The sequence below is a fragment of the Xenopus tropicalis genome, chromosome 6 (genome assembly GCF_000004195.4).
Source record: "Xenopus tropicalis strain Nigerian chromosome 6, UCB_Xtro_10.0, whole genome shotgun sequence".
Lineage (NCBI taxonomy): Eukaryota > Metazoa > Chordata > Amphibia > Anura > Pipidae > Xenopus > Xenopus tropicalis.
Window position 1 is genome coordinate 56,943,264 of NC_030682.2, and position 27,523 is coordinate 56,970,786.

The following is a 27,523-nucleotide window of genomic DNA, read 5'->3' on the forward strand; positions in this document are numbered from 1 at the left end:
GAGGGGGTGGAGTAAACAATGGAATGGAAACAAATGGAACACGTGTTCAGCTCCTCTCTTCTTCCTGCATCTGTCACTGCACATGTGCGAGATTTTAGATGCGCACAGTGCGAGGGCAGAAGGGAGAAACAATAATTTTTCAAAATGGTGCTTTCCTGACACGTTATTTATGTAAGTTATAAAACATTCCTTTCACTAGTAATATTAAACTTTTATTTCAACTGTAATGTTGTTCACCTTAATTGCAAACACTTTAATGCGGTTTTAAAAAAGTGACAGGTCCTCTTTAAAAACTGCATAAAAAACGCATAATATGAACATTGAATGTTGCCCATACTGGCGTTGTTAAGTAAACGCTTCAACCTGCCTATACACAGGCACTCCCATATTCTTCAGCTTATTGTCCTATGTATAGAGCTAAATAATCCAGATATCTTGTCAGACCATTAATTTAGTGTTATTGTGATGGCCCAAGCGGTTGGATCAGACTACGGGGGGAATATATTATGCTGTGTAAAACTAATTCGCTGAAAAAACGGAGTAAAAAGCTGTGTAAAATAAATGGAAAAGATCGCCGTCTGAACACCGGATATTACGCCGTTATTTTCCATAAGTTCCGGTGGAAGAAAAAACGCGTAAATGATTACGCTGTTTTTACACAGTGAAGCCTGGCGATGTGTGGCGAATTTTCTCGCCGTTTTTTACACAGCATAATAAATATGCCCCTTAATGTCACTTTTGTCTAATGAGAAGATGATTATATGCATGGCCAGATTAAAAGTCTTGAAATAGTTTCAAAAGTCAGTGGGTCCCATTTACAAAGTGCAGGGCAGGGTGCAAAGTGCAAAAAAACATGTACCAACTGCCATATTTGTTTCACCCTGTCCCACACAGAGTACCATAGGCACAGGTGAGACCCGCTGCCCAAATGAATGTCCATATAATGTGGATTATTTTCGTTTTCTTTCTTTTCTTTTGAGTGTCATTCCGCGGTTTCATTCTGCAGGCTTAGGGACTGATAAAGATAGGTGCCAAATTGAACCTCTGGTGTTGCCTATAGCAACCAATCAGATCTTTGCTTTCATTTTCAAACTGTCAATAGGCTGCTCAAAACTATTTTCTATTGTCTATTGATTGCTATGGGCCACCGCACTGGTCATTCACCATTTAATAAATATAACTTTAAAACTCCCAAAGAAATGAATAGGGAGCAGTGGAATTTTACTGTGATAAATTTTACTTTGATAAATCTGCCCCAAAGTCCTGGCTTATAGTATAAAAGTGAAAGGAAAAATGGTTTCTTTACAAAGTATCAATCACAAAGAACAAATAGGAACAAAGAATAAGAAAATGGAAATATTAACAATTCTGACAATAAAATTAGTTTTATTTATTGGGATTAAAAACACGTATTCAAATAAGGTTCAGTCAAGAGCATGCCTTTTACTGAAGATATTGCATGATCTGCTAGCACTCTTGGGACCATGAGGCAACGATATGTAATGTACATCACCAGTTGAGAAACATACGTACATTAGAGTAACTACATACTACATAAGAGTGATAAAAAAATTAGGCCTCTTCAGCACTAGAATGGAGACCTGGGACAATTACACCCTCATCCCACCCCAGCCAGGTGCTGGAAAGGTAAAAAGGTATACTAGTTACAGACATTGGCAGGATTGCAACCACTTTCCATAAAAACAAGACATCCATTCCATTCGGCAAGCCAGTACTGAGGCTAGCAATACTCTTATGCCAGCTGAGCTAGTGCAGAGCCAAGTCCTCCTTGTGGTAAAGTCAATCACTTGTCAAGAGTCAGGTTTAAGGAAACTGCCGAGGGTTCATTTGCAGGATTTCACCACTTGCTCATAAGGAGGTGGAGGCGTGTTGCAGTAAGAAGGTGGAGGAGGGAATGGTGGATTCCCTTGTGGAGAGGGCTGAACATGAAAGGATGGTGTCACTGGGTTTCCCATAGCTCCTCCTGGATCAGAGTAATATGGCATTCCTGGGTGCTGGGGTCCTGCAAAAAAAACTGCATGCCTTTATTTTTTCCTATTCCACTTCTAGTGCAGTTAATCTGTTGTAAGGGGCAATACATAAGCACCAAAGAGCAGAATGTACTAGGGCAGTGATCCCCAACCAGTGGCTCAGGAGCAACATGTTGCTCCCCAACCTCTTGGATGTTGCTCCCAGTGGCATCAAAGCAGGTGCTCATTTTTTAATTTCTGGCTTGGAGGCAAGTTTTGGTTGCATAAAACCCAGTGTAAAGGCAAACAGAGTCTTCTGTAGGCTTCCAGTCCACATAGGGGGTACCACATAGCCAATTATAGCTTTTATTTGCACCCCCAGGAACTTTTTCCATGCTTGTGTTGCTCCCCAACTCTTTTTCCATTTGAATGTGGCTCCCGGGTATAAAAGGTTGGGGATCCCTGTACTAGGGAAATTAAGTTTTGCCAATATGAGTAAAGAACTAAGAGTCAGAAATAATGAGTTTTAGGGTTTTAGTGTATTTGGTGGGTGGTGACAGGTACTGGCTTTGTGGAGGAAGAAAGATGTATTAGGAGAGCAGATTAGTTCCTGGGAGTTTCTGTTAAAGCTTCAAGGGCCACAGAAGCAGCATAGGTAGCAAGTACTGTAGCTGGCAAGTTTACTAATCCAGGATATGTATTTATATGTATCAAGCAGGGATTACAGTGGCAGATTAGCGGTTAAAATGCTTCAAGCAAATACTAAAGCATTTTAAAAAGAAGGAAAGTACCATTGTGTGACAGTTGCCCTTTCTTTCTGCTCTTACCATATGATTAGAGTACATTTGCTCTTTGTACTTTTGTTCCCACTCTGCTGTATTCCCTGCCATGTAACTGAGCACACTGCACTACACTTATTGCAGTTTCAGAATGCTGGAATATTTTCACAGAGTTGAAGCAATATAAGGGCTCTCACACTTTACATTTGAGGTGCAGGTTTAAGCACACTTTAACACACATGAGCGTAGTTGTACCCAGGAACATTTAAAAAATGTATGTGTGGGCCCTAAGGCAGAACTTTACACATACTTTTGAGCTACCTTATAGTACAGCAGTTGTCCAGCGCTGCCTTCTCCCTGTGCCCTATACATTCAATTAAATACATGCAAGTGTGCACTCATGTTTGCTCTTGAGCCTGTAAATGATTCCTAATGAGTACATTACAGGGGTGTAGGGCAAGACAATGGGTGCCCCCAAACACCTTCATTCCTCTCCCTCCATGAAAACCAAATTGCCAGTGCTGGCAGTACTGTACTCAGGGAAGGCAGGCTGGGGGAAGCATATAGGCATTCCTAACCTGTGCATCATCAGACATGCAAGTCGGGGAGACCTGCCCTATCCTATGGTGGCACATTAGGGAGGGCCTCCTGGTGCCTGTTACCTTCCGCTAGATATTTAATCCAGTGAATGGCCGTGTGTGGTTACTGAATTAGCACTAAAAAGCACAATTTTTGCGCTGCTTAGCACTCTTGCACTTGTGTCCAGGCCCTAATGATTCCTTACACATCTTATCACTAATGAACTTTATCTTCAAGTTTCTGCCACATGAAACGCTATGAAAAAATACAGAGTAATTACCTGGTGGAGGCCCTGCAGGTTGCCTGGTGTATGAGACATTAAAAGTAGGTTCATCAACAAGCAAAGGTGGGTACATCCTTCTTCTGATAAAAAATCCAGCCCCACAACAAAACAGTACACCCATCATCAAGAGGAACCTAAAGAGAAGTGAGAAACTATGTTTATCACCCAACAGGACTGCAATTAAGGAAAGATGCCAGCATTACTGGATAGTAGTTATATATACATGAACACAAGGTGAGTAACGTCATAAGGAAATAAAAATACCCTGTGCATTTACAGACAGGGGCCCAATTACCAATGGTACAGACACAAGTCTTGAGGTGTTAAAGGACATGTAAAGCCTACATTTGCCTACAATGTATATCAGTTGGGCACATCTCCCCCATCCAAATGGCACCATTAGTACTGCATATATCCCCTCCGCTTGCCAGCACCATCAACATTTTCCTAAAGCAAATAGCAGCTTTCACCCGGTGGCCATTTTTCCTCTGATACATAATCAGTTACATTTAAATCTGCAAACAGCATATACACACACACACAGACATGGGCGTCCGCAGAAAATTTTCCAAGGGGGGGCAAGTAAGCTAGCATCATCCTGCAACAGACAAATATATATATATATATATATAAAAATATATATATTTTTTTTGCAGGATGATACTAGGGGAGGCTAAAGATGGCCCATACACAGACTGACCTACAGCTAATGTGACACTTAGTGGATTCGCTGCTGGCGTAAAAAGTTAACCTCCCAACTACCTCTTGCCGTTCCCACTGACTCCCAGGGATACTGTACAAAAGTGCGGGTGGGGGTGCTTTTTTTTTTTTACCCTAAAATGTTTAGGATGTAAAAGTATTCATACGCGCACTTCTGTTAGGGGATCTGCAAACATTTGTGTTTGTGATCAGTTAGCTTAAAGGGGTAGTTCGCATTCAATTCACTTTTATTTTTAATGGTTTTTCAGTTATTTAGCTTTTTGTTCAGCAGCTCTCCATTTGGTATTTCAGCAGCTATCTGGTTGCTAGGGTCTTATTTACCCTAGCAACCAGGTAGTGGTTTAAACAAGAGATGGGAATATGAATAGTTAAGGGGCCTACTTAGAAAAATAAGTAATACAAAATTATAATAATAATAAAATTGTAGCCTCACAGAGCAATATTTTTTGGCCCCCATTTGAAATCTGTATAGAGGCAGAAGAGAAAGGCAAATTATTCAAAAAAATTAATTAGAAAGACCAATTGCAAAGTTGCTAGGAATAGGCCATTTTATAACATACTAAAGGTTAACTTAAAAGTGAACCACCCCTTTAGATGTGTTTATGTTAGTTTTATAGCAAGAAAGGCAGTGGGTACTGACTCCCCATTATATACAGTGAGACGCAGTCCGTATTTACAAACCCAGCACATTATATACAGTTAGAAGCAGTGGGTACTGATGGCAGATATTCAGGCCCTGGCACTATAACACTGGCACTGATACACAACATTGGCCCCACTGTAACTTACTATAAATGAACAAAACAATGACAAAAAAAAAAAAATAGTAAGTGCAAAAAACAACAACAAATATATAAACACACAATGAGCTTTTTCAGAGGGAAAGAGTTAACTTACCCTCCATGTGTTAGGGTAGGGGATAGATTATAAATTATTATAGATGTCAGGTCAGGCAAAAAACAATTTAATGTCAGCTAGTGATTCTTTAGAACTGTATAGTGCCTGTGTATAGTACCTGTGTATAGTGCCTGTGTATAGTGCCTGTGTATAGTACCTGTGTATAGTACCTGTGTATAGTACCTGTGTATAGTACCTGGGTATAGTGCCTGGGTATAGTGCCTGGGTATAGTGCCTGGGTATAGCGCCTGGGTATAGCGCCTGGGTATAGCGCCTGTGTATAGCGCCTGTGTATAGCGCCTGGGTATAGCACCTGTGTATAGCACCTGTGTATAGTACCTGGGTATAGTGCCTGGGTATAGTGCCTGGGTATAGTGCCTGGGTATAGTACCTGGGTATAGTGCCTGGGTATAGTGCCTGGGTATAGTGCCTGGGTATAGCGCCTGGGTATAGCACCTGGGTATAGCGCCTGTGTATAGCGCCTGTGTATAGCGCCTGGGTATAGTGCCTGTGTATAGTGCCTGGGTATAGTGCCTGGGTATAGTACCTGGGTATAGTACCTGTGTATAGTGCCTGTGTATAGTGCCTGGGTATAGTGCCTGGGTATAGTACCTGTGTATATAGTACCTGTGTATAGTACCTGGGTATAGTGCCTGGGTATAGTACCTGTGTATAGTGCCTGTGTATAGTGCCTGGGTATAGTGCCTGGGTATAGTGCCTGTGTATAGTGCCTGTGTATAGTGCCTGGGTATAGTACCTGGGTATAGTGCCTGTGTATAGTGCCTGGGTATAGTACCTGTGTATAGTGCCTGTGTATATAGTACCTGTGTATAGTGCCTGGGTATAGTACCTGTGTATAGTGCCTGTGTATAGTACCTGTGTATAGTACCTGTGGGATGAAAACTGCAGCAAAAGTTGAGAGTTGGTTCTTAGGTAAAGTTACAGCTGCAGATTGTTCTTTTCAGTCTTTATTTCTGTTTCCAGTTTGCAAAATCTCCCGATCCCTGTGTGCATCTGTGCTCTGATTGGTCAATTTTACTGTCTGTCAAGGAAGCTGTGCTCTGATTGGAGAATCCACAAGAAGAAAGATCCAATCGGAGCACAGCAAAAACGGGCTTGAGAGGAAAGTGCAGAAACGGAGTAAGGTTTTTGTTTTTTTGCTACTTTTCCAGGGGGGGGCAAGTGCCCCCTCTTGCCCCCTTCTGTGGACGCCCATGCACACAGACCCTTATGCAGCATACATTTCATCAAGAATACAGGCTCACACAGGCACAACTGTCTCTGATAATAGTTCTGCTTTGTTTGAGCACTGTAATGGTAAAGTTGAGCTCAGGAGAAAAAAATTGAAGCAGACAGCTAGAGCTGAGTTTCTATGGGAACCAGCAATGCCATCTTTTCAAAATGTTAGGCACCCCAAGTGACTTTAATCGCTTACCTTGTACCCCGGGCTGGTGCCCCTGTTAGGAGAAAACAGCACCAGCCCGGGGTAGCTGCAAGCAAGCTTCCTTATTCACTTTTTTTTAACAAAAAAGTTGGCTTTTCACTCTACTGCCCACGCACCGGCCCAGGGATTTTGACGACAGAAGGAAGAGGAAACACTCGCTGCAGGTGCGGTTTTCTCCAACAGGGGCACCAGCCCGGGGTACAAGGTAAGCGATTAAAGTCACTTGGGGGTGCCTGACATTTTGGCACCCCCAAGTGGCTTAGCCTTTCCTCTCCTTTAATAGTCACCTCGAAGTTCCATGAAATGTATAAAAGCACTCAGCCTTCAGCCTCATGCCTTTATATTGTCATGGAACTCCTTATAATAGCCTAGTGAAATATAAAAACATTAATGTTCAGGAGAAATCTTGTGACACGAATGGAAAAAACCTTGGGCACTTCAGAAAACACAGTGGCCAGCTGGGAAATTAAAAGGCATATTAAAGAAAACATGTAGCTGTGAAAATTCTTGTTGTCTAGCAAAAACATGTCGACAACATTTGTTAAATATTCTCAAATTTTAATTTGGTCTTCAGTGTATTGAAGTAAAATTGTAACACTGAATAAAAAATGCAACAGCTACAAAAATAACCAAGCTCCAACAAAACTGAACATTACATTTACTCATGTAAATATTAAATAAACCCAATAGAATTGTTTTGCCTCCAATAAGGATTAATTATATATTAGTTGGGATCAAGTACAAGGTGCTGTTTTATTATTACAGAATAAAAGGAAATCATTTTTCAAAATTAAAATTATTTGCCTAGAATGGAGTCTATGGGAGGCAGCCTTGTTCTTATTTGGAGCTTTCTGGATAACGGGTTTCCAAATAACAGAATTGATACCTGTACATTGTAAATACCATGAAGAACATTCATGATAAAAAACCTCTTCCAGTTGTGTTACAATTATTCATCCCCTATGCATATCTGTACCAGATTTCTAATTGAACCCTGTAAGTTTACTATACTAAATGTATGTAATTCAATCTCGTTAATGCAAATACTAAATTAATTCAGCCTAGATCACATTTTGTTTTACATTTTTGCAGTACAATTAGCAGCTTTGTTATTTGTCTAAATAATTTTGAATTAATAGCTGGGAAGAAGCAAAAATATGAATGAAATAACTGCCAGGTGTTTCTTTGCCAATAAGGCTACAGTACCTACCAAAAGTACCATAGCCTCTGAATAGAGAGAGCTCGTACACAGCATCTGGAACCGCAGCAATCTTCATATGCGCGACATCTGCAAAGAGGAACAAACGTTTTATTGCAAGCCAGAGATACAGGAGGGGGCTTATTAAAGGTCAAGGCTTGCTAAAACATTGATAAAACATTATTGATCTTACAATTGATTCATCAGGATAAGACTATAGAACAGGGATTCCCAACCTTTTTTACCCGTGAGCAATATTCAAATGTAAAAAGAGTTGGGGAGCAACACAAGCATGAAAAAGGTACCTGGAGGTGCCATATAAGGGCTATGATTGGCTATTTGTACTGGCTATGTGTACTGGTAGCCTATAGAAGGCTCTGTTTGGCTTTACACTGGGTTTTATGCAACCAAAACTTGCCCCCAAGCCAAGTATTCAAAAAATAAGCGCCTGCTTTGAGGCCACTGGGAGCAACATCCAAGGGGTTGGTGAGCAACATGTTGCTCCTGAGCCACTGGTTGGGGATCACTGCTATAGGAGATACATTCAGCAGTGCAGCCAAAAGAAAAAGGCATTTAGGAAACTAAGGCAAGTAGCCATGGAAGAGAAAGCATCACAGCCACAATTTCCTTGTCATATGACATGACTGACCAAAAACAGCACTTTTATAAAACTGCTTTATTTGCATATATGTGAAACTTATGGCTGGCAAGGTATAGCCAATTGGATCAATGACATGCAAATGGAGAGGAATGGAGAGCAGGTCAGTGCCAACTTTTTGTCTGGGCAGCCTGCAAGCTGGAGTCCACAATCCCTTCCAAAGAGAGAGCGAGTTTTAGCAGCGTTAATTCACAGCTTATATGATCTTTAGCTTCAACTAAACATTTCAAATAATAAACATGATTTACAAAAAAAAATATTTCTGACAGGGGCTCTTCAAATTCAGACTATTGTCTGAAGTTTAACATTCCCTTTAACAGAAGAAAATCAAATGTGTCAAAAAATGCTAGATGGAACAAATAATATTAGGAATATAAGAAAACACGGCAGTAATCTTAAGGTGGCCATACACAGGCAGATTTGAGCTGCTGATTCAGGTCCTTAAGACTGGCTCAGGATGGCTTCTCCCACTGATATCTGCCCAAAAATGATTATTCACATTGGGGACCCCATCAGCTCATTGCTGCGGTCCTCTCTCCAACTTTCCCTATCCCCTTTATTGCGATCTGGTCATTCAACTTAAGCACAATGTCGCCCACCCAAGGTGGGCATACTGGGGAAAAAATTTGCTCATTTGGAGACCTCACCAAACAAGCAAATCTTACTGTTACATATCGGTGCCAATTCATTAAACCGCAAATTTTGGGTGGTTAAAAGCACAATAGGAAAAAATTCGGAGTAACCACGATAATTTCTGATGTGCGAAAATGTCATGAAAATTCTTTACTCGGTCATACTAAAATCGAAAATAACTAAATTTTCTTATCCGAACAATCCTAAACGGCGTAAAAACCTTTCTGGCTTTGAAACTTCATTGTATGATTTTGAAAGCCTTTCTGATGGGGGCACCGCCCCCCTTCTGCCCATGCGCGAACACCTGAAACCCCCGCCGCCGAGTGCGCATGCGCATTCCCTAACAGTAAAAGTCCCATACGGAGCAGTGGTGAGAGGTCCTGTATAGGACTCAATGGCACTCTAAAGATCCAACCTGGCCAAAAGATACTCACGATACTGAAACTTGAATAAATTCCAAAATGGTTGTAGTCGTTGTTCTTCGTGGAAGTTAATGAAAACCATGAAAAAGTAGTGGAATTTTAACAAAAAAAATCGTGGACATAAGAAAAAAGTTCTACAAATTAGAAAAAATGTGATTTTTTTCTGAAAATGGTTTCATGAATGGACCCCTTAGACTGCAAAGTGGTGGATAACACTACATGTTTTGGGCTAGGCGCCTTATCAAATGTATAAGCGCTAAAATGGTTTTTGGTCTGCTACATATAAGGCACCACACAGCAGCTTCTCTGAAGGTAATGGTTTTATTTTTTGTTACGCTCTGATTGCCCTTTAAATAAAACATTACCATCAGTCATTACAGGAAGCAAAGATTGTTCACCTCTGTTTCATTTACTGGAACAAGTTCAAACTTCCCAGGATTCATGAGCAAATTGTTCCAGATTACCAAATGTATCTTAGAAGCTTTGGGAGAAAAACACGGCTCAAGAGGATGAGCATTTCAGCTTATTACCACACAGAACATATTATTCCCCGGCAGTAGATTGTGTTTATTCAATTCTCCATACAGTCATTCCTGATGCACAAAACAAATTTCTAATTACCATCAATGGGCTTTAAGCTCTTTCTTTCTCTCTCTCTCTCTCTCTCTCTCTCTCTCTATATATATATATATATTTCAAGTGCTTTTATTGGAGATTTGTGTTAAGTTGGGTGTTTTCATAAACAAACATAAACTCAAGCATTTCATTGAGTGGAATTAGAATATTTGTCATTCACTATGGAATAATGAAATGTATTATGGTAAAACTTTTTTTTTTTGTGAATTTGAGGCACGTTTGAGCTGCAGGTTTGACAGCACCTAAACCCATAAGGGCTCGAGGTGCAAATTGGAACACTGCCTCTGCCACAAGATATTTTCAGGCCCTTTGTTGCATGTGCATGGAGGAGGCAAGTTCCAATGTACAACACAATGCCCTATGTGCCATTATACCTCTACTGTCCAGCACCCCATCTCACCTCTACCCACATTTTTTCCATCCATACCATGATACCATAGCCCATCACTTTTCTCTAACCTTTCTAATCATTCTATCTCATTATGCTCAAGTTTACTTCACCATGTTCCATTATCTTGCACTAATGAGCTAGTCAGGCCCAGTGACGTAGTTATAGAGTGGGGGGGCTCTACGATACAGCTCTGAATTTATGGTGGTATCTGCTCTGTTAAATCAGGAATTCGGAATGTAGCATTGGTTGGAGGGATGTAAAATAGTGATTTAAAAAGCAAAGTTTTGTGTAGCATGAGATATGGGGGATATGTTTACTTTCAACAAGGTCTTTACTGTTTTCATTGTACAGCGGAGGATTTGCAACTTTTTTTAGCACTTAACCCAGGGCTGTATTTTGGCTTCTGTACTGTACATATGTCAACTGCAACAGAACTAGCTACCCCCCATCTCTGCCACCAGATATAGCTGCAGTGTTAAGAGCTGGCAGGGAGAATTTCTATTTCTGTATATTGCAAAGTTGCTTCAAATCATGTTTACTTTTCAAAAAGCTTAAGTTGTGTTTGGGTGGAGTTCCCCTTTAAATATAATCTCACAATTGCACTGTGATTGGCAAAAGCCTTAAAGTACATTCAAGTCACCATACCCCAAAAAATTTCTTGACTGTGCTCTCCTTCTGAAAAGCCTGTGAGCCACACATACAGCTGCTTACATTTGACCTTCTGAGGGAAGGTGTCATTTAATAAATTCAGGAATACTTCCTGACCACAGATACGGTTATTCATGGCCCTTGAATTACAGATAGGATAGATAGATAGATAAATAGATAGAAAAATGCCATAAAAAGTTGTATCAAATTTTCCGTCATTTATCTGCCCTATCGTTAACTTTCAAAAAATGAAAAAAAACAAGTGGGAGTGGCTATTTTGTACAACCTTTTAAGAATAGTCGCACTCACAAATTTTTACAGACATTTTTTTATGCCAAAATGTCAGGAAAAAAATGTTGATAGGTTAATTTGGCTTAAGTCTGTGTAAAGAAAATGTTTTGCCACACAAACAACATTTTCACAGTGCAATAATGCCAATTTTTTATTTTTTTTTGTATACAACATTTATTGCCAACTACTGTGTATAAGGGTACATCTTTGTTTGTTTCCATGGTGTACTATCAAGCATAATCCATCCTTTGCACTAGAAATCAATACTATTTAAAAATGTTTTATAATAAATGAACGTTATAGCCAAACTGTGTATTCTCCAAGGCCTGTAACCAGCATGATAATGAAAGAACTGTATGTGCCACTGCCTACAATCTGACTGATAAAGCTGCCTTGTGCTATTCATGCTATTAAATTATTCACATCTGCTAGACAGGGAAAACCTCCTGCTGCGTGACTGGTGCTACCTGTGAATCATAATACCCAAATAATAATCCAGAGAATTTTTCAAGCGAAGTCTGGTCTGAAATGTAACAAAATAATTTCCAGCTATAGTTCGATACATGTTTATTTGATTATCACTGAGAAAGCCTGTTGAGATGGGGGCTTTTTTCTTATTTTGAGGGATACTGACATCAAATAAAGCAATTATTATGCGTCATACCAACAGGTTGTGCCAAACAGCTGCTGTCATGGATACAAGGTGTCCTTTGCCGCTGTCAAATACCTTATTAGGCTAATAGAGCCTTGCACTCTGCTTCCCTCAGCACCCACCATATCTACAATGACAGGAACTATGATGTTCACTAACAAATAAGGTCTGTGTGCTCCTTTCTTCTTGCCCCAGCATTACTCACAGATCTGACCCTGAAGATCCTTATGAACTTCTGATAGAGATAGGAAATCAGAGGACAGGCACTGTCCACTCCATTGTTCAGCTAAGGTACAGAGTGGTAAAGAGGATAAAGAGAACCCTATCACATGGCAAAAGATGGCAGGGATCATTTAGGAAACCCCTGTAAAAGCAATAAGGGGTGCATGAGAGAGCCCCTTAGTGCTAATCTATGGAGCACTTGCACCTAGGGGTGGAGGGCCAGATCTAAAAATCCACCACCCCATGCAAAGGGCATGCAGCGACAGGAGATGCTGTACAGGTATGGGATCCCTTATCCGGAAACCCATTATCCAGAAAGCTCCGAATTAGAGAAAAGCCCGTCTCCCATAGACTCCATTTCAATCAAATAATACAGAATTTTAAAACTGATTTCCTTTTTCGCTGTAGTAATAAAACAGTACCTTGTACTTGATCCCAACTAAGATATAAATAATCCTTATTGGATGCAAAACAATCCTATTGGGTTTGATTAATATCTCATTGATTTTTTAGTAGACTTCAGGTATGGTGATCCAAATTACGGAAAGACCCCTTATTCGGAATACCCTTTGTCCTGAGCATTCTGGATAATGGGTCCTATACCTGTACAGCCCTGTACAATGGGGGCTGCACCTCCTGCCACTCAGTACCTTACATTCTATATAGAAATGTATGAAATTATGCCCTGAAGTAATATATTTTATATCTTGCATGGAAATTATCTGCCAAATAATTTACACAATGCATTTCTAGAATCAGAGAAAAACAGGATCAGAGAGAAAACAGAGACCAAATATATAAAGTACTCCATATCTACATTTTTTATATATGATTTGAAAATCTCTCCCTTTTACACTAATTCAAATATGGCTCTCAGTAGTTCATTGCTCATTATTCATTACTCTCTTTTTAATTGTTCTTTTGTCTGTATGCATCCACTGGGCCAGTTTATTTGTTTGTTATTATGCAGCTTTAAGAGCTCTCCTGTGAAATGACCTGTGAGAGGTGATAAATATTAAGCTAATGTAGAAATATCAATACCCAATACCAATTAGGACTAGAAAGAGAGGAATTGTGGCCATGTATGAATATCTGTCCTTTGTCAAATAATTTACCTACAAAATGAGTCCTTTGTCAAATAATTCACCTACAAAATGAGTATGAGACACATCCTGTATAATGTCTGTTTAGCAATGCAGCATGTTCTGTGATGGATCAGAAGCTTTCCAAAGCATTCCCATTTGAAATGTGTGCCATGTTCTTCCATGTAGGAATGTAGAGAAAATAAGGTACCATGGATGTCATTTAATTCCTTACATTCTACCTTGAATGTCTGGATATATTTTTTTGAAATACACTTTCTTAAAGTTTTGAGTTTCCTTTGGATGCCAGATCCCTATCCCTTAGTCAAGAGTGTAGTGGAACTTACCAAACCTTGTCAGGATACAATATAATACATTAGTACTGCATAGCACCCTTCCTCATACACAGACCTCTGCTTTTCATCAAATAAATGAGCTATGGTTTCTGCTTCATTTTCCTTAAAATCTATAGTCAGTGACACGTTGCAATGTTCTTAAAGTACACAAAGAATATAGTGAATATAATTATATATATAATTATATATATATATATAGGAGAACCATAGATAAAATAGGCCTCTCAAAGTGTAATCCTGGTATTTCTAAACTCTGATTGGATTTTCTTGTGGTGCCGAAAAGGTATAAAGGGAACGTTTAGCAGGTTCATATCGGTATATTCATTTGTGAACTTAATGATATTATACCCTCATCATATAATGCACTGAATGTTTATCCTTGTTACTTGACAATTCAGTGAAGGGAATGGCCACGTATATTTAGAGATATTTTTACCCAACTTTAAATAAATACTGTAGCAATTGACATTACCAGAATGGCCTTTATGTTATTTTTTATAGTAATTTTCCATTTACTATAAGTTAAAAACCATATTTAATTAATAAAGCATTAGTAAATCCCTGTAAGTGTTCATATTCTAAATTCTCCCTGCATTCATGGCTACATAGACATTTAACAGTATATTTCTATTAAACTGAAGTGATACTTAAAAAACAATAGGTAGCTTATCTTGCAAACAGATAGCCTGCATGCCTTAATAAATTAGAGTCTGCCTTTAATGTGCTTTATTCAAAGAAGCTGCTTGGTTTGCACTTTTAGGATCTCTAGTGTGTAACTAATGATAAACACAGCTTGGTGTGTTGCTGTGGCTGATGACTTTGGTTAAAGACTTATATGTGCCCACATTCTTTGTTAAAAGTAGTAAAGAACAACAATTAAACATTCGGAATAACCAAGAACTAAACCCTAAAAACAAACATGGGCAGTATACTGAACTTACTGCACCAACCTAGTTTCAGAATCTCTATATGTATTAATTACTGATAGAACATATTGTGACATTTATGTTCTATACATACAGTATATTGTGAGTCGGTCCCTAAGCATAGTAAGTGACAGCAGCACAGAGCATGTGCAATGAATCAGCAGAAAAGAAGATGGGGAGCTACTGGGGCATGGATCTTCCCTGCTAAAGGGCTGTAGTTGCCTTGGGCTGGTACAGAATCTTAAAACATAACTGTACTAATATCTAAGTTTGTCTTTGTCCGGGGAACATATTCGTTTGCTCAAAAGATACAAAGTAAACAGACCAAGTGAAGATTGAAGCAGATCATTTAAAGTTGTAATAAATCAAATGGAATGTTTTCTGTTGTGATATGGAATCCACAAAGCAGGCCTGTCATGTGGTTTAGCCTCAGGTTAAAATGAAGATACTTATGAATTTGTTAATATAGGCCTGTGGGTGAAAAGGTAAATCAGCCCAGCCATTTCCACACTGGTTCACAATCAGAGCCAGGCTAAGCTGGCCGGACGCCCCTAGGTAACATGGCCGGCCACGTCGCCCCCTCCCCCGCACATGTGTGAAGGTGCGCTTTGACAATGTGGGGAGGGGCGAGAGCACACTGACTATGGACAGTTTGACAAGCTGGGGGAACAAGGGGCTGCAATAGATCTCTGCTATTGTGGGCGACTAACCTCACCTTTCCGCCAGCAACAACAGAAGTCGCCAGTGGAAAGCCCTTTGCATTGCTTCAGTAATCCGAAGTCACGCTAAGTTTCCTCCTGCAAGCTGCCATTGTCCGCACAGCACAAAAATAGTTTTCCTTATGTCACTGAAGCTTTGTCAAAACACAACACAACACATAGACATAGACAACACAAACACAACAGACTTACACCCAATGAATCTGATTCAAATACTACTTTGAACGTGCACTCCCAAAGTAACAGTGCATTAAGGGTAAAAAAAAATGGTGATGTGTGTCCACAATTGCATTTTACACACTGTATTTGTGTCCATAAATTACCCTTTTATTTATGTTCAACAATCTTAAATGTTCATTACATTTTTAATGTTCATCTTAAATATTCAATTTTCAAAAATCTGACAGTGACCATAGAGTAATGTGAAGGAATCTAGTACTTTATGTTAAGGCACGGTAAAGTACCTTTTAAATTTGCTAGATTTATTTCAATGTGGAATTAGGATTAAATAAAATGTCTGATTTGACATTTCTGCATGGGAAAGCACTAATTTCTTTAAAAAATCTAAATTGTTTGGTAGCTGGCCAACAGCATGACTTTCCAAATTCTACTATTCTGTACTGTTATATAAACATAGTTTTCACTGGCTTAAACTATATATAAAGGTTAATTACTCTTCTTTGTGTACAGTGTATTATGATATTGTACTATGTATACAATATTTAATATAAAATTAAAATCTGCAATAAAGCACTGTTTTCTAGATTTAATTCCTTCTTTTCTAGGTTAGTAACCACCAAAATACTCATCTACTATTGAGTAAAAAACAGCAAAACAATATCTGGCAATGGCAAACTCAGTATGAAACATTCAGCTGCATGAATATAAACAGAGGTTCAGATAGGTGGTATATCATCTTCAGCACCAACGCATAGTTTTGGCTTTTTCTAGGTAATTAGATTACAAGTATACAGCCCCTCAATTCTTTCTTATGAATGTTTTGTTAGTAGGAGTCTATTATGCAGAGGGATTATTTGTGCACTGGTAATTATATTCCTCACAAGGAACAAACATAGAGTAGATTCAATCCCCTGTTTACCCGTTCAGATTAATAAATAACAAAAACATAGGTTTTCCATTTTCTCTTTCCCTAGATGGTTAAGGATACAACTAAAAAGAGAAAAACAAAGTCAAAGCGCACCATATGTTCAGGCTGTGATCAACCATTTCCTAAGGATTGGAATAAATCTTTGTGTCAATCATGTGTCCCAACCCAAAATACACACGATTAATTTAAGGCTGAGGTATTTGTGTCCTGGTTTAAAAATTTGATATCTGAGGAGTTTAAATCTGCTGTTGTTATACTCTCCTCACCGAAAAAAATCACTGTCTTGTTAAGGAGGTTTGAAAGGTTTATAAATCCTTTGATTGTACTATCTGACCAAACAGTCTAAGATGAACTTTTATGCTTGGGTTTGCTTGGAAGAGTTGAACTTGATGGACTTTGTTTTTTTTTCAACCCAACTATATAAAAAATAGAATTTCCCAGTACATACATCAATCAAATAACCTATTGAATAAGGAATGGAAAATTGCAAAAACCTGACCAAACCAAAAGTTTTAAAGCTAGGTTTAAAGATACCAAACATTGGGAAGATCCACCAAAAGTTGACAAATAGACAAAAGCTCAGATTATTATTCCCCTTGGTTTCCTTGGTCCAACTCCTCATCTTCAGTTCAAAGCTCTCCATTTTGGCATTACATCTGGCCAAGGGTGTTCACAAAAGTTATTGTTTTGCAGCAGCTCTTAGACCACAGGATGTGTGCATAATGCTATTTCAAGACAACTGACAAATATCATCCTCTCTATCCCAACTACTAGAACATTTAAAGTTAACCATTTCAATCCTGTTCACTCATGATACGAATACTGTCATGGGAAAACATGTTTTTTTCAAAACAAATCAGTTAATAAAGCGTCTCCAGCAGAATCCTGCATTGAAATCCATTTATCAAAAACACATGGGGCTAGCCATATTCTTCATTTCCCAGGGCGCCACAGCCATGTGACCTGTGCTCTGATGAACTTCAGTCACACTTTACTGCTGAGCCGATCAGCAGAACAATGGGAAGGTAGCAAGATAGCAGCTCCCAGTAGATATCAGAATAGCACTCAATAGTAAGAAATCCAAGTCGGGCTTGGGACTCTTTCAGTTACATGGGAGTAGGAGAAACAATAGGTTACCTGAAAGCATTTCTAATGTGTAGCACTGGCTCCTTCTGAAAGCTCAGACTCAGACACAATGCACTGAGATGGCTGCCTACAAACCAATATTACAACTAAAGAGAAATACATTTGTAGGTTCAAGAGTACAATGTAATGGTAGAGTGAATTATTTACTATGTAAAAAGTGTAATTTAGAAGTAAAAAGTACACCATAAAAATCATGACAGTATCCCTTTAAAAGAAAAAAAAAAAGTCAAATATACTGCCTTATACCATAGGTTCTTGGGACCTATTTTGGATATGGTAAAAATCAAAGTATATCTTCCCCAAGATAATATTCAGACTCTGTTTGAAGATCAGCTAACTCAGTGAAAGCCCAATCAGAACTTCTTCATCAGGTCATGAACGTATTAGAAATGATAACTGCATCCCTAGAACCTGTTTCATTGGCAAGGACTCCTTTATCAATGGATTGTTCCAGCGAGGAAAATGGGGGAGTTGCGTTAGCAGTGCAACCTTCCTACACTTTTTCTTTCTGGACAGAGTAGTTTTGAAGACTTTACCATTCTTTCAGCTTAAAATTCCATTTACAGGAAATATCAATTGATAGGTTGTTCTGCAAGATTCTGCCAAACTACAACTGATACAGTATAAAAAACCTATGCAGTCTGGATGTGCATAGGTGCCTAACCACTTATATTGAGAGATCCAAGTCATTTAGAGAATCTAGCAATTATTTGTTCCTTTCTCTGGGCATCTAAGCCAACAAGTGCCTCTTGGGTTATAAATACTGTCTTAGCAGCTTATTTAGCATTAGATCTACTAGAGGCTATTAACTCATTACTGCATTCGAGAAAAAATCTACCTCTTGCAGTTATAGGTGATCCTTGAAAGCTTTTTAAAAGTGGTGAGTGAACAAAAATACTTCCCTTTGCTAAGCACACTCAACATGCAGTGAAATAAACACCCATACCTTTGCAAAACTCTACAGGCTTGATGTGGCAGCCTGTCAAAATGAAACCTTTGGCAGAGGAGTACTTAAGACAGCTCTTTAAGTTTCTTCAAATAATATACCATCTTGTTTGACCCCGCTAACTAGAGTGTGATTTTGAGCATTAATATTCTTGCAGCTTGGAGGGCAGGAACTGGCTTTATAGATTCTGTAATATTTTAATAGGATCCATTATCCAGAAACGAATGATCAAAAAAGCTCAGATATCCAGGAATGCCATTTCCTATAGTGTCCTTTTTTTAAACAATTCTTCACTTTTAACCGAATTGTTTTTTTTTCTCTTTAATAATAGCACAGAACCTTGTACTTAATGTGTAAACTAGTATTAATCCATGCCGATGGCAATTCCTTGGTTACACATGTAGCATTTTAAGGAGTTGGCCCCTGGGTAGGAGTAACAAGTAGCATGTATGAACATGTGTGGATGATTAACCAATTAGCCAGTTGACTGATGTAAACCATTTGCTGCCTCCAGCCACTTAGTAATATTATCACTGTTTTGGAGACAATCATTTTAACTGTAAAGATTTATTACATTATGAATGATAAACTGTGACAGCACCAGATAATTAAGCCCTTTTGTTTTGTTTTTAAGGGCTAAACTCCATGGGAGATTTTGTAGGATGGGCTAAAAATTAATGAAACTGACGCAACACACGTATTAGAAGGGAACGCTACATGCTGCATCTTCATCTGACAAGAATCAGACAGACTTTTTTTCTCATTGAAATACATTGACTGTCTAATGGAGATGCAGGAACAAAACTTACCGTTTGACTTCTGATCCATCTTTACATTACAGCCTATGGAGATCAGATTTTGTAGGATCCTACAAAATCTACAGTGGGCAACTAATCTCTCCTCAATGCCTTTCTACCAGCAACAAAGGAATTGCTGGTGGAAAGTTCTGCTTTTTGCTTCGAAAACTAAGCTACGGCATTTCGGAGAGATAAGTTGCCTGTGGTAGCAGAGATTTATCGTGGGCGACTAATTTATCTGTGGGAGATTAGCCTAAGGCCTGGTATCCTGGCCCACCAGGATTCCAGTAAAACTCCCGGTGGGCCCAGGTGTCAGTGGGCCCTCTTGCTTCTAACTATTTAGTCTATTTCATGGTGATTCCCTATTTCTGTATGGGAACAAAGAAGTTTGATGGATGGAAGAATAGAGTAAAGTATGTAGAGAAAAGAGACAATAATGAGTTTGAGGGAGGAGAAGAGGAATTAAAGTTTTGAGAATGGGCCCATTGTCCAGGGTTTCTGGTGGGCCCCTTCCATCTCAGTCCAACACTGGCCTAAGGGATAAAAGTGGATGGGAAAACTAAAAATCTGCTTGGCGCACAGGAGCAACACTATAACTTACTATGATTTTGCAGGATTCTTCAGGATCTGTTTAGTCAGACTGGCAAGGTAGGCTATAAGTTATTTTGTAAATTAGCTTTTTCTGTGGCTATTTATAAGGTTTTCAAGGTGGAGAAATTAGTCAGTAAATTTAAGGGATACTTTTAACCATATGCAGAGTAAATTGAACCTTGTGATTGTCAGTAAGGAAAGACTAAAAGTTTTTCATCATGAGGTTATGAGTTGTGTCCAGTACAGTGTTTCAGCTATTTTATTATAAACAGAAATGTTAATATAAATTTTGGTGTCATTTATTTGTATTTCATTTTTTTTTTTCAATTTTGTCCTTACGCCAGTCATGAAAAGAATTTGTTGGAATACATCCAACTGGTAAAACATGTTGTTTACATTCCTTTATGATTATTCAGGAAGACAACTAATTGCAAAGAGTTCTGGGAAATCTAGTGTTATAAAATTCTGTGGTATAGAATGTACTTCTGTCAGGACTACGTCATTGTTTATTTGAGAGACATGACGGTGCTTCTTTTATACCTTTAATAAACAGAGTCCTTTAGCTGAGTTGAATCTTGGAGCAACATCCACTTTAGCAGAAGGATGAATGCATTCATAATGATGCTACCCTTTTCAGTTATTACAAGCAGAAGTAATAACTACTTACATGTAATATGTAGGATACAATCCTTCAAAGTACCAGCAGTGTTTTTTGGCCTCTGTAAACTGGAAGAAAAAATGAAACATGTTAAATAATGGCTATAAAGGTAGGCATTTGTTATTAATCACCTTTTCAAGTAATAAAATATTTCAGTTTTAAAATGGTCTATTTTTTTAATTATGAATTATAGCTTAAAGGGAAAGGAAAGGTTCAATCAGTGTGGGGGAGGGGGCAAATGTTAGGAGCCTCCCAGTGATTGTATTCACTTACCAGATACCCCGGGCCAGTGATGAAACTGCACTGCCTGGAGTATATGTGAGCAAGCAATCTTCTTCCCTTCCTGGGGCCAATACCAGGTACCCCGGGCTGGTGCAGTTTTCTGATAAAAGGAGCACTGGCCCAGGGTATCAAGTAAGTGATTACAGTCACTGGGGATGCCAAAATGTGTCAACCCCCCCACCCCCAGTGATTGGACCTTTCCTGTATGCCTGCAAAACAGAAGACCCTCCTTAAACCTTTCCATGCCAATAACCTATACCTACTTAGAAAAATGTACACACACAATTTTGAAAAATAGTCTGATATTTAGAGCCTAATTTATAAACCCTCGGGCATCTGGGTTTGCACAATTGCTGGCAGAAACTGTGTGTTTCTGAACTCACTTGAGTTTTCGGTCATTTATAGCTTCATTTTCTGTCAAACTGGTTATTTTAAAAACGTTTTTTTTTCTCAAAGAAAAGGGGGTTTTACCAAAAATAAAAAGCTTGGTGCCTAGAATGTGGGAACCTTTTTATTTTTAGCAAAAACCTGCTCATGGGGAAAAAAAGACTTAGGCTGATGCCACACTGAGTTTATGGTGTATATTTTCGGCAAGAGGAAAACCGCTTGCTGAAAATACCACCATATGCTCCTACCACTGAATGAATGGAGTACGCTCGGGTGCAGGCACATGTAGCTGATATCCGCCGAAGATACCAATTCTTACGTTTTTTGACGGATATCAGCTACATGTGCCTGCACCTCAGTGTATTTCATTCATTCAGGTGCAGGCACAAGGTAGGGTAAATGTAGCGTGGCGTGGCAGAAAACACTTGCTGAGAATACGCCCGTGTGGCATCAGCCTTAAGGCGTATTTCATTCATTCGGGTGCAGGCACAGGTAGGAGTGTATGGCGGTATTTTCGGCAAGCAATTTTCGGCTTGCCAAAAATATATACGCCATGAGCTGTGTGTGGCATCAGACTTTAATCCAGATTAGTAGCAAGCCAAAGCAATTGAGTGCAAACAATGTGAGTGAGTTCAGGAACTCACTTGCAGCAGCTGCACAAACCAGGACATTTGAAGGTTTATAAACCAAGCCCTAAGTATGCAACATTTGTGTTGAATGGACTGGAGATTGGCAAAGGTTCCCAATCTATGGGATTCCTTACCTCTAAGGTAGCCCCAAAGCACTGGATGATGGAGTCCAGCATAAAAGGCAATTAAGAGGACATTTCGTTTGCTGTTTGGATATTCTTTAAAGATTCCAGCCGTGACAGGCACGATAATAATTTATTAATACGATAAAGAGCTCAGAAATGATTAGACCAGATAGTCTAAAAACCTTTGTTTAAAAGAGTTCCACCCAAGAAAGGTCATATTGCTCACCAAGTGTAGCACTTTTGAATCTTAAAGATTTTCTAAGCAAGAAGTGCTTTATAGAGTTAAGGTCACATTTACCTTCCTGAAATACCAAGCCTGGCTGCTGCTGCTTAGCGACATGTAAATGCCACTGCATTTATCTTTTACAGTTCATAGCAATGTTCAGTGGGAATATTAAAAACGCACGTGGGTTACAATACAGACCATAGCTTGAGAGAAGCTGGGGCAGACCTGAACTGAAATGTTAATTTTAACACTAATTAAATAGGAAGTAATAAGAAGTAAGTTCTACGCTAATAAAATATAAAGGTTGCTCTAGTTTTTTGGTCTTAGAAGCATATTACTGGATATTTTCATGCAAGGTTTTTACATGAAAATGACAATGAATCAGAGACTAACATATCTATATTTAGAGGAGGGGAGCCTTGGGTAACCAGGAACCCAGGTGGTCTCAGGATCAGCCAGTCAGCTCATACTAGCAGTCCCTAGAGTAATGCTCCATCCCCCAGCCAGTTTAGCACAGTAAACAGGGAGTACATTGTAGGCTATGCATTTGGGATATCTAACATTTTAGGACAATTGTGGACTATTTAATTCATCTTTTTTTTGATTACCTTTTTCATTGTGATGTAATTTGGGCTGTATTTTAAACCTTAGAAGCATTGTTAGGCGTCTGGTTTATATTATCCTTGTTGTGGATTATCTGATGTATTATACATATACTGGCAGCTAATAAATGCATATTATGAGAATTAAGATCTAGTAAGCACTCGTTGGTGCAAAATGAACTATATAAAGTAAGTTAATCCACTTTGTTGTGAAACAGATGTATTAATTAAATAACTGGTGTTTTTTTTTTTTTATATAACAGCAATAGTTCCCCTTCTAAGCAAGCATGTACTTTCAGGCAGTTCCCATTGGTTCACATAGACCAAAGAAATGAGTAGAATTTTGTAACTTTTAACATCTTTATTTAATGGGTAACACAATATTTATATGCTGTAACTGGGTTCATAGCACTGGGTCAGTAATTCCTAAAGGATTCCTAATCCTATATAGGCACATACGCATCTCTTATGTACCAGTTTCTGGATAACTGTTGGCTGGATAACTCTCAAAAGACAATTCTAGCCCCTTGAGTTTTAATGCTGGCCGTGGGCAGAGATAGGTCTCAGAAAGCACTGCAGTATTATCTTGTCTGATATTTTCCAGCCCGTTACTTTTGGTGAAGACGCCACACAGATCATGCTTGCTGCTCGGTAGCAACTCAGTTCAAGGCAATCCAAGTGCATGGAATGTATAAAGTCTTTTAACGAGTGACTCCCACGCCACTGGATGCTAATTAGATGCTATAGCAATGATAACAATAATGGGCTGCAGCCCTGACAAAGAGAAAATAAAGTTCAGCTGTGTTAAAGTGTTATTATTTCTGAGGACTGGCAATAAGAAGGGTGGCCGTGAGGAGATGAGCCACTTACACTGACTCAGATCTCGAATGCCAAGAGGTTTCTATAGGGCTTACTGAGATTTCCTTATTTTATATTTCACAAAATACTGTATCTCACGGTACATACATTAGTTGTAAATCCAATTTAATTAAATGCACACAAATATAAAATTGTATTCTAGGAACACTAGATTTTGGTTGATATAAATGTTAACTTTTAGTTACGGTATGTTTTTAGTATATATATATATATACACTTTGAGAAAGGCTGAGGTGTTCAGCCGAAACGTCTGTCCACCATTCATTAAAGGAATCTTTATTTTTTCACATAAGTCCTGTGAGAGCGGCTTCATTATTTTCTACTCTGTTTCCGGATTTTGGACGCTGCACCCAGGCAGAATTTGTGCTTTACACGTGAGTGCCAGTGACCTCTATTCTTATATATATATATATATATATATATATACATACTTCTAGTATATTATAGAATGGCCAGTTCCAAGAAACTTTTCATTTAGACTTCATGATTTATTTGGTACAGTTTCTCAATGATTTGCCTCCTCTTCTCCCTTTTTTTAGCTCTCAAATGGGGGTCACTGACCCCAGCAGCCAAAACAAAAACTATTGCTCTGTGAGGCTACATTGTTATTGTTACTTTTTATGAATCATCTTTTATGCAGGTCCTCTCCTATTCATATACCAGTCTTTTATTCAAACCATTCTCTGGTTGCTAAGTAATTTTAACCCTAGCAACTAGATAACTGATGAAATTCCATACTGGGAACAACTCACAAATAAAGTTCACTAACACTACACTACACATGAGCTTATTTATATAAACTATAGTAGCAAACATACCAGTTTTGCCAGCGCAGGGCAGTAGTACATTATATTTTAATTACTGTAAACCACTACTGCTACTGTTCCTTTAAATTGTCTAAAATCAGTATTAGCAGAGTCGAATAGATCCAATAAAGTGGGAATACATTAAGCAGTGGTGTTCACAAGTAATGGAAAACTAAGTGCACAGGTGATTTCTAATTGTGACACTTAAAGAAAGAGTAACCTTGTTCCCACTCAGGGACTAAAAGGTATTTCTTTTCAGCCAGAAAATACAGGGTATAGAAACCATTGTTCAGTATGCAAAGCAGTCACCTACTCAGTACTGGAATGGCTGAGAAGCAGTGAAGTTAATGCAAGCACAATTTTCCTCACAGCAGGGAACATACCATCAAATTAATCATTTTGTAAGGAAGATAAGCTGTGATATTGTTATGTCTCAGACGGGTGATCAGCAGTATCTGCCACTGCCCCAAATTCCAGACAGCACAGGATTTCTTACAGACTGCAAGATTAGGAAAATAAAATTATGGAAGGTATTTATTTGTATTCAAGAATGTCACTAGTGGCAACATATGTGGAAGATAATGCTTCCTGGAGAGAAGCTGAAATAAATCAATGCATTTTATACAAAGAAACTGCATCAATAAAACACTTGTAAATAAAAGCTTAACACTTCCAAGTGTCAATCAAGGAGAAAATATTCACTGTAATGCACGCAGACTCTGAGACAAATGACTTCATATATAGCAAACACATTCACATGGATAACTCACAAAAAAGACCTAGAGGTGTTCATCACTTTTGGAATCACTAAGAAGCACACAATGACTGGATATACATCCCCTAAGATTTTCTAACCATATATTCTATGCTGAAAATAATACATAGTAAGTAAGAGCCAATCTGACAAATCATATATATATATCATATTCCTAGGAGTATGCAATAAAAACAGATCAACAAAATGTGGTTACACTTTAAGAGGTGTTGACTAGCATGTTCCCTTAAGGTGGCCATACACGTTGTGATCTGCTTGTTTGGCGAGGTCGCCAAATGAGTGGATCTTCTCCCAATATGCCTAGGGCCATACATAGTTACATAAGGTTGAAAAAAGACCAGAGTCCATCAAGTTGAACTCTTCCAATTAAACCTAGCACACACAAACCTATACTGACCTATTTATACACTTACATACATAAACCATATATACCAACATCAATACTGTAGATATTAGTATCACAATAGCCTTGGATACTATGCTTGTTCAAAAACTCATCCAGGCCCCTCTTAAAGACATTAACAGAATTTGCCATCACAACATCACTAGGAGGGGCATTCCACAACATCACTGCCCTCACCGTAAAACAATGAAGCAAGAAGGGGTTATACCCTTATTATCACAGGGGGGTTAGGGGGGAACAGGAAAAAAGCAGAATTTTTTTTATCTATCTATACAACTACGATCGAATTAAAAAGACAGGCATATGCGCTGTTGGACTGAGGACTGCATCAATGAGCCAATGTAGTCCCCAATCTGATGGAAAATCAAAGCTGATCAAGATCTGGCCAATATTAGACCAAATGTCGGGCAGGTAGGCCCATCGTGGGTGCCCAAACACTGGCAGATAAACTGGTCTGATGAACCCGAATTGGCAGCTGAAATCTGCCCCTGTATGACAGCCTTTAGGCCTTAATACATAATAATAAATACACATGTAACACTATTTTGACTTATATAAGGCAAATCCAGGCTAGTAGTATAGTGTAGAGCATGTGTTACATGCGACCCTTAATACTTAGGCATGGGCCTCCGCTAAGTGGGAGATTTGCTATGGAGCTGAGGGTGTAGTTGAACTACAACTAGCTGAGGGAGTGTGGTGCAGATATTATAAATGGACGCAAGAGGATTCTTATGGTGAACTATAATACAGATTTATTGGTCCAAGACACAGATGTTATGCAGGGTTGTTATATACTGACAAGCAGTTGATATAGAATGTCACAGTGGTAAATAGCAGTTGTGACCTTTAGAGACAGTATAGCCCACAATGGAGATATGCAGAGGCAGTAGCTGGGAGTCCCAAGATGGATGCCCTTTACTGGAACGGATCCCTACAGCCAACGGTGGTTCAGGGGTAAATACTAGCCTGAATCCTTTGTCTTAACTGTGGTCCCTACAGCAAGGCATACAGAGCCTGGGGTAGGCTAAACCCTTAGTATCTCCTTTGGTGGGGCTAATGGCTGCCCTTTCTAGCTAACGCTGACTTTGCTCACTTCTTCTAGAGAGTGCTATTAAATATTCTGCTGTGCTTGCTTATCCTCGTTCATGGGGCCCTGTCCCCGACTTTCACTAGGGTAAATGGTCCCCTAGGGTACAAATTGCTTCTGGGGCCTACAGTCTGCTCCCAGGCTCAGATGGAGCTCTGCTTGGGAAACAGCATGCAGCCAAAAGTGGAAGCCACTCCTCCTTGCTAGACACTTTATCAGTCTGCCGGGGAAGTGGTCAACCTGTATAAACCTATAAGGAATACAGTTACATAACTGAAACCTGAGTATAAGGGCTCTGCCCAATAACAGCAAAGATTGTGAAGAGGTAGGAGTAAAGCCATAGGGAGCTTAACCCTATGGGTCCCTACACACATATTAAGAAAAGTTGTTTTCTGCGACAATTTGCAGATAAGTCTATATTTGTATTGTTGTTTTTTATTAAATATTTACATTTTGTACAGCACCTCTTTGGAGTCACATGTATGCTGCTTTCTTGTTGCTAAAGGTTGAAGGTTGGAAATACAAGTAGCAGTACAAGATTATACAGCATAATAGAGTCCAGCGTGGAAC

At 38.9% G+C, this 27,523-nt stretch overlaps 1 protein-coding gene across 2 annotated transcripts in view; it reads right to left on the reverse strand.

Moving 5' to 3' along the window:
* Nucleotides 1-1,359: 1,359 nt before the first annotated feature.
* The window catches only part of vopp1 (VOPP1, WBP1/VOPP1 family member), a 71,753-nt gene continuing 45,589 nt past the window's right edge, over nt 1,360-27,523 (reverse strand). The window contains exons 2-5 of one of the 2 annotated variants that reach the window (XM_012964901.3): nt 20,762-20,820; nt 7,883-7,960; nt 3,609-3,745; nt 1,360-2,035 (exon numbers count right to left, since the gene is read on the reverse strand). In XM_012964901.3, coding sequence (XP_012820355.1) covers nt 1,845-2,035; nt 3,609-3,745; nt 7,883-7,960; nt 20,762-20,820 — 465 coding nt within the window. In that variant the 3' untranslated portion in view covers nt 1,360-1,844. 2 annotated transcript variants of the gene reach the window in all.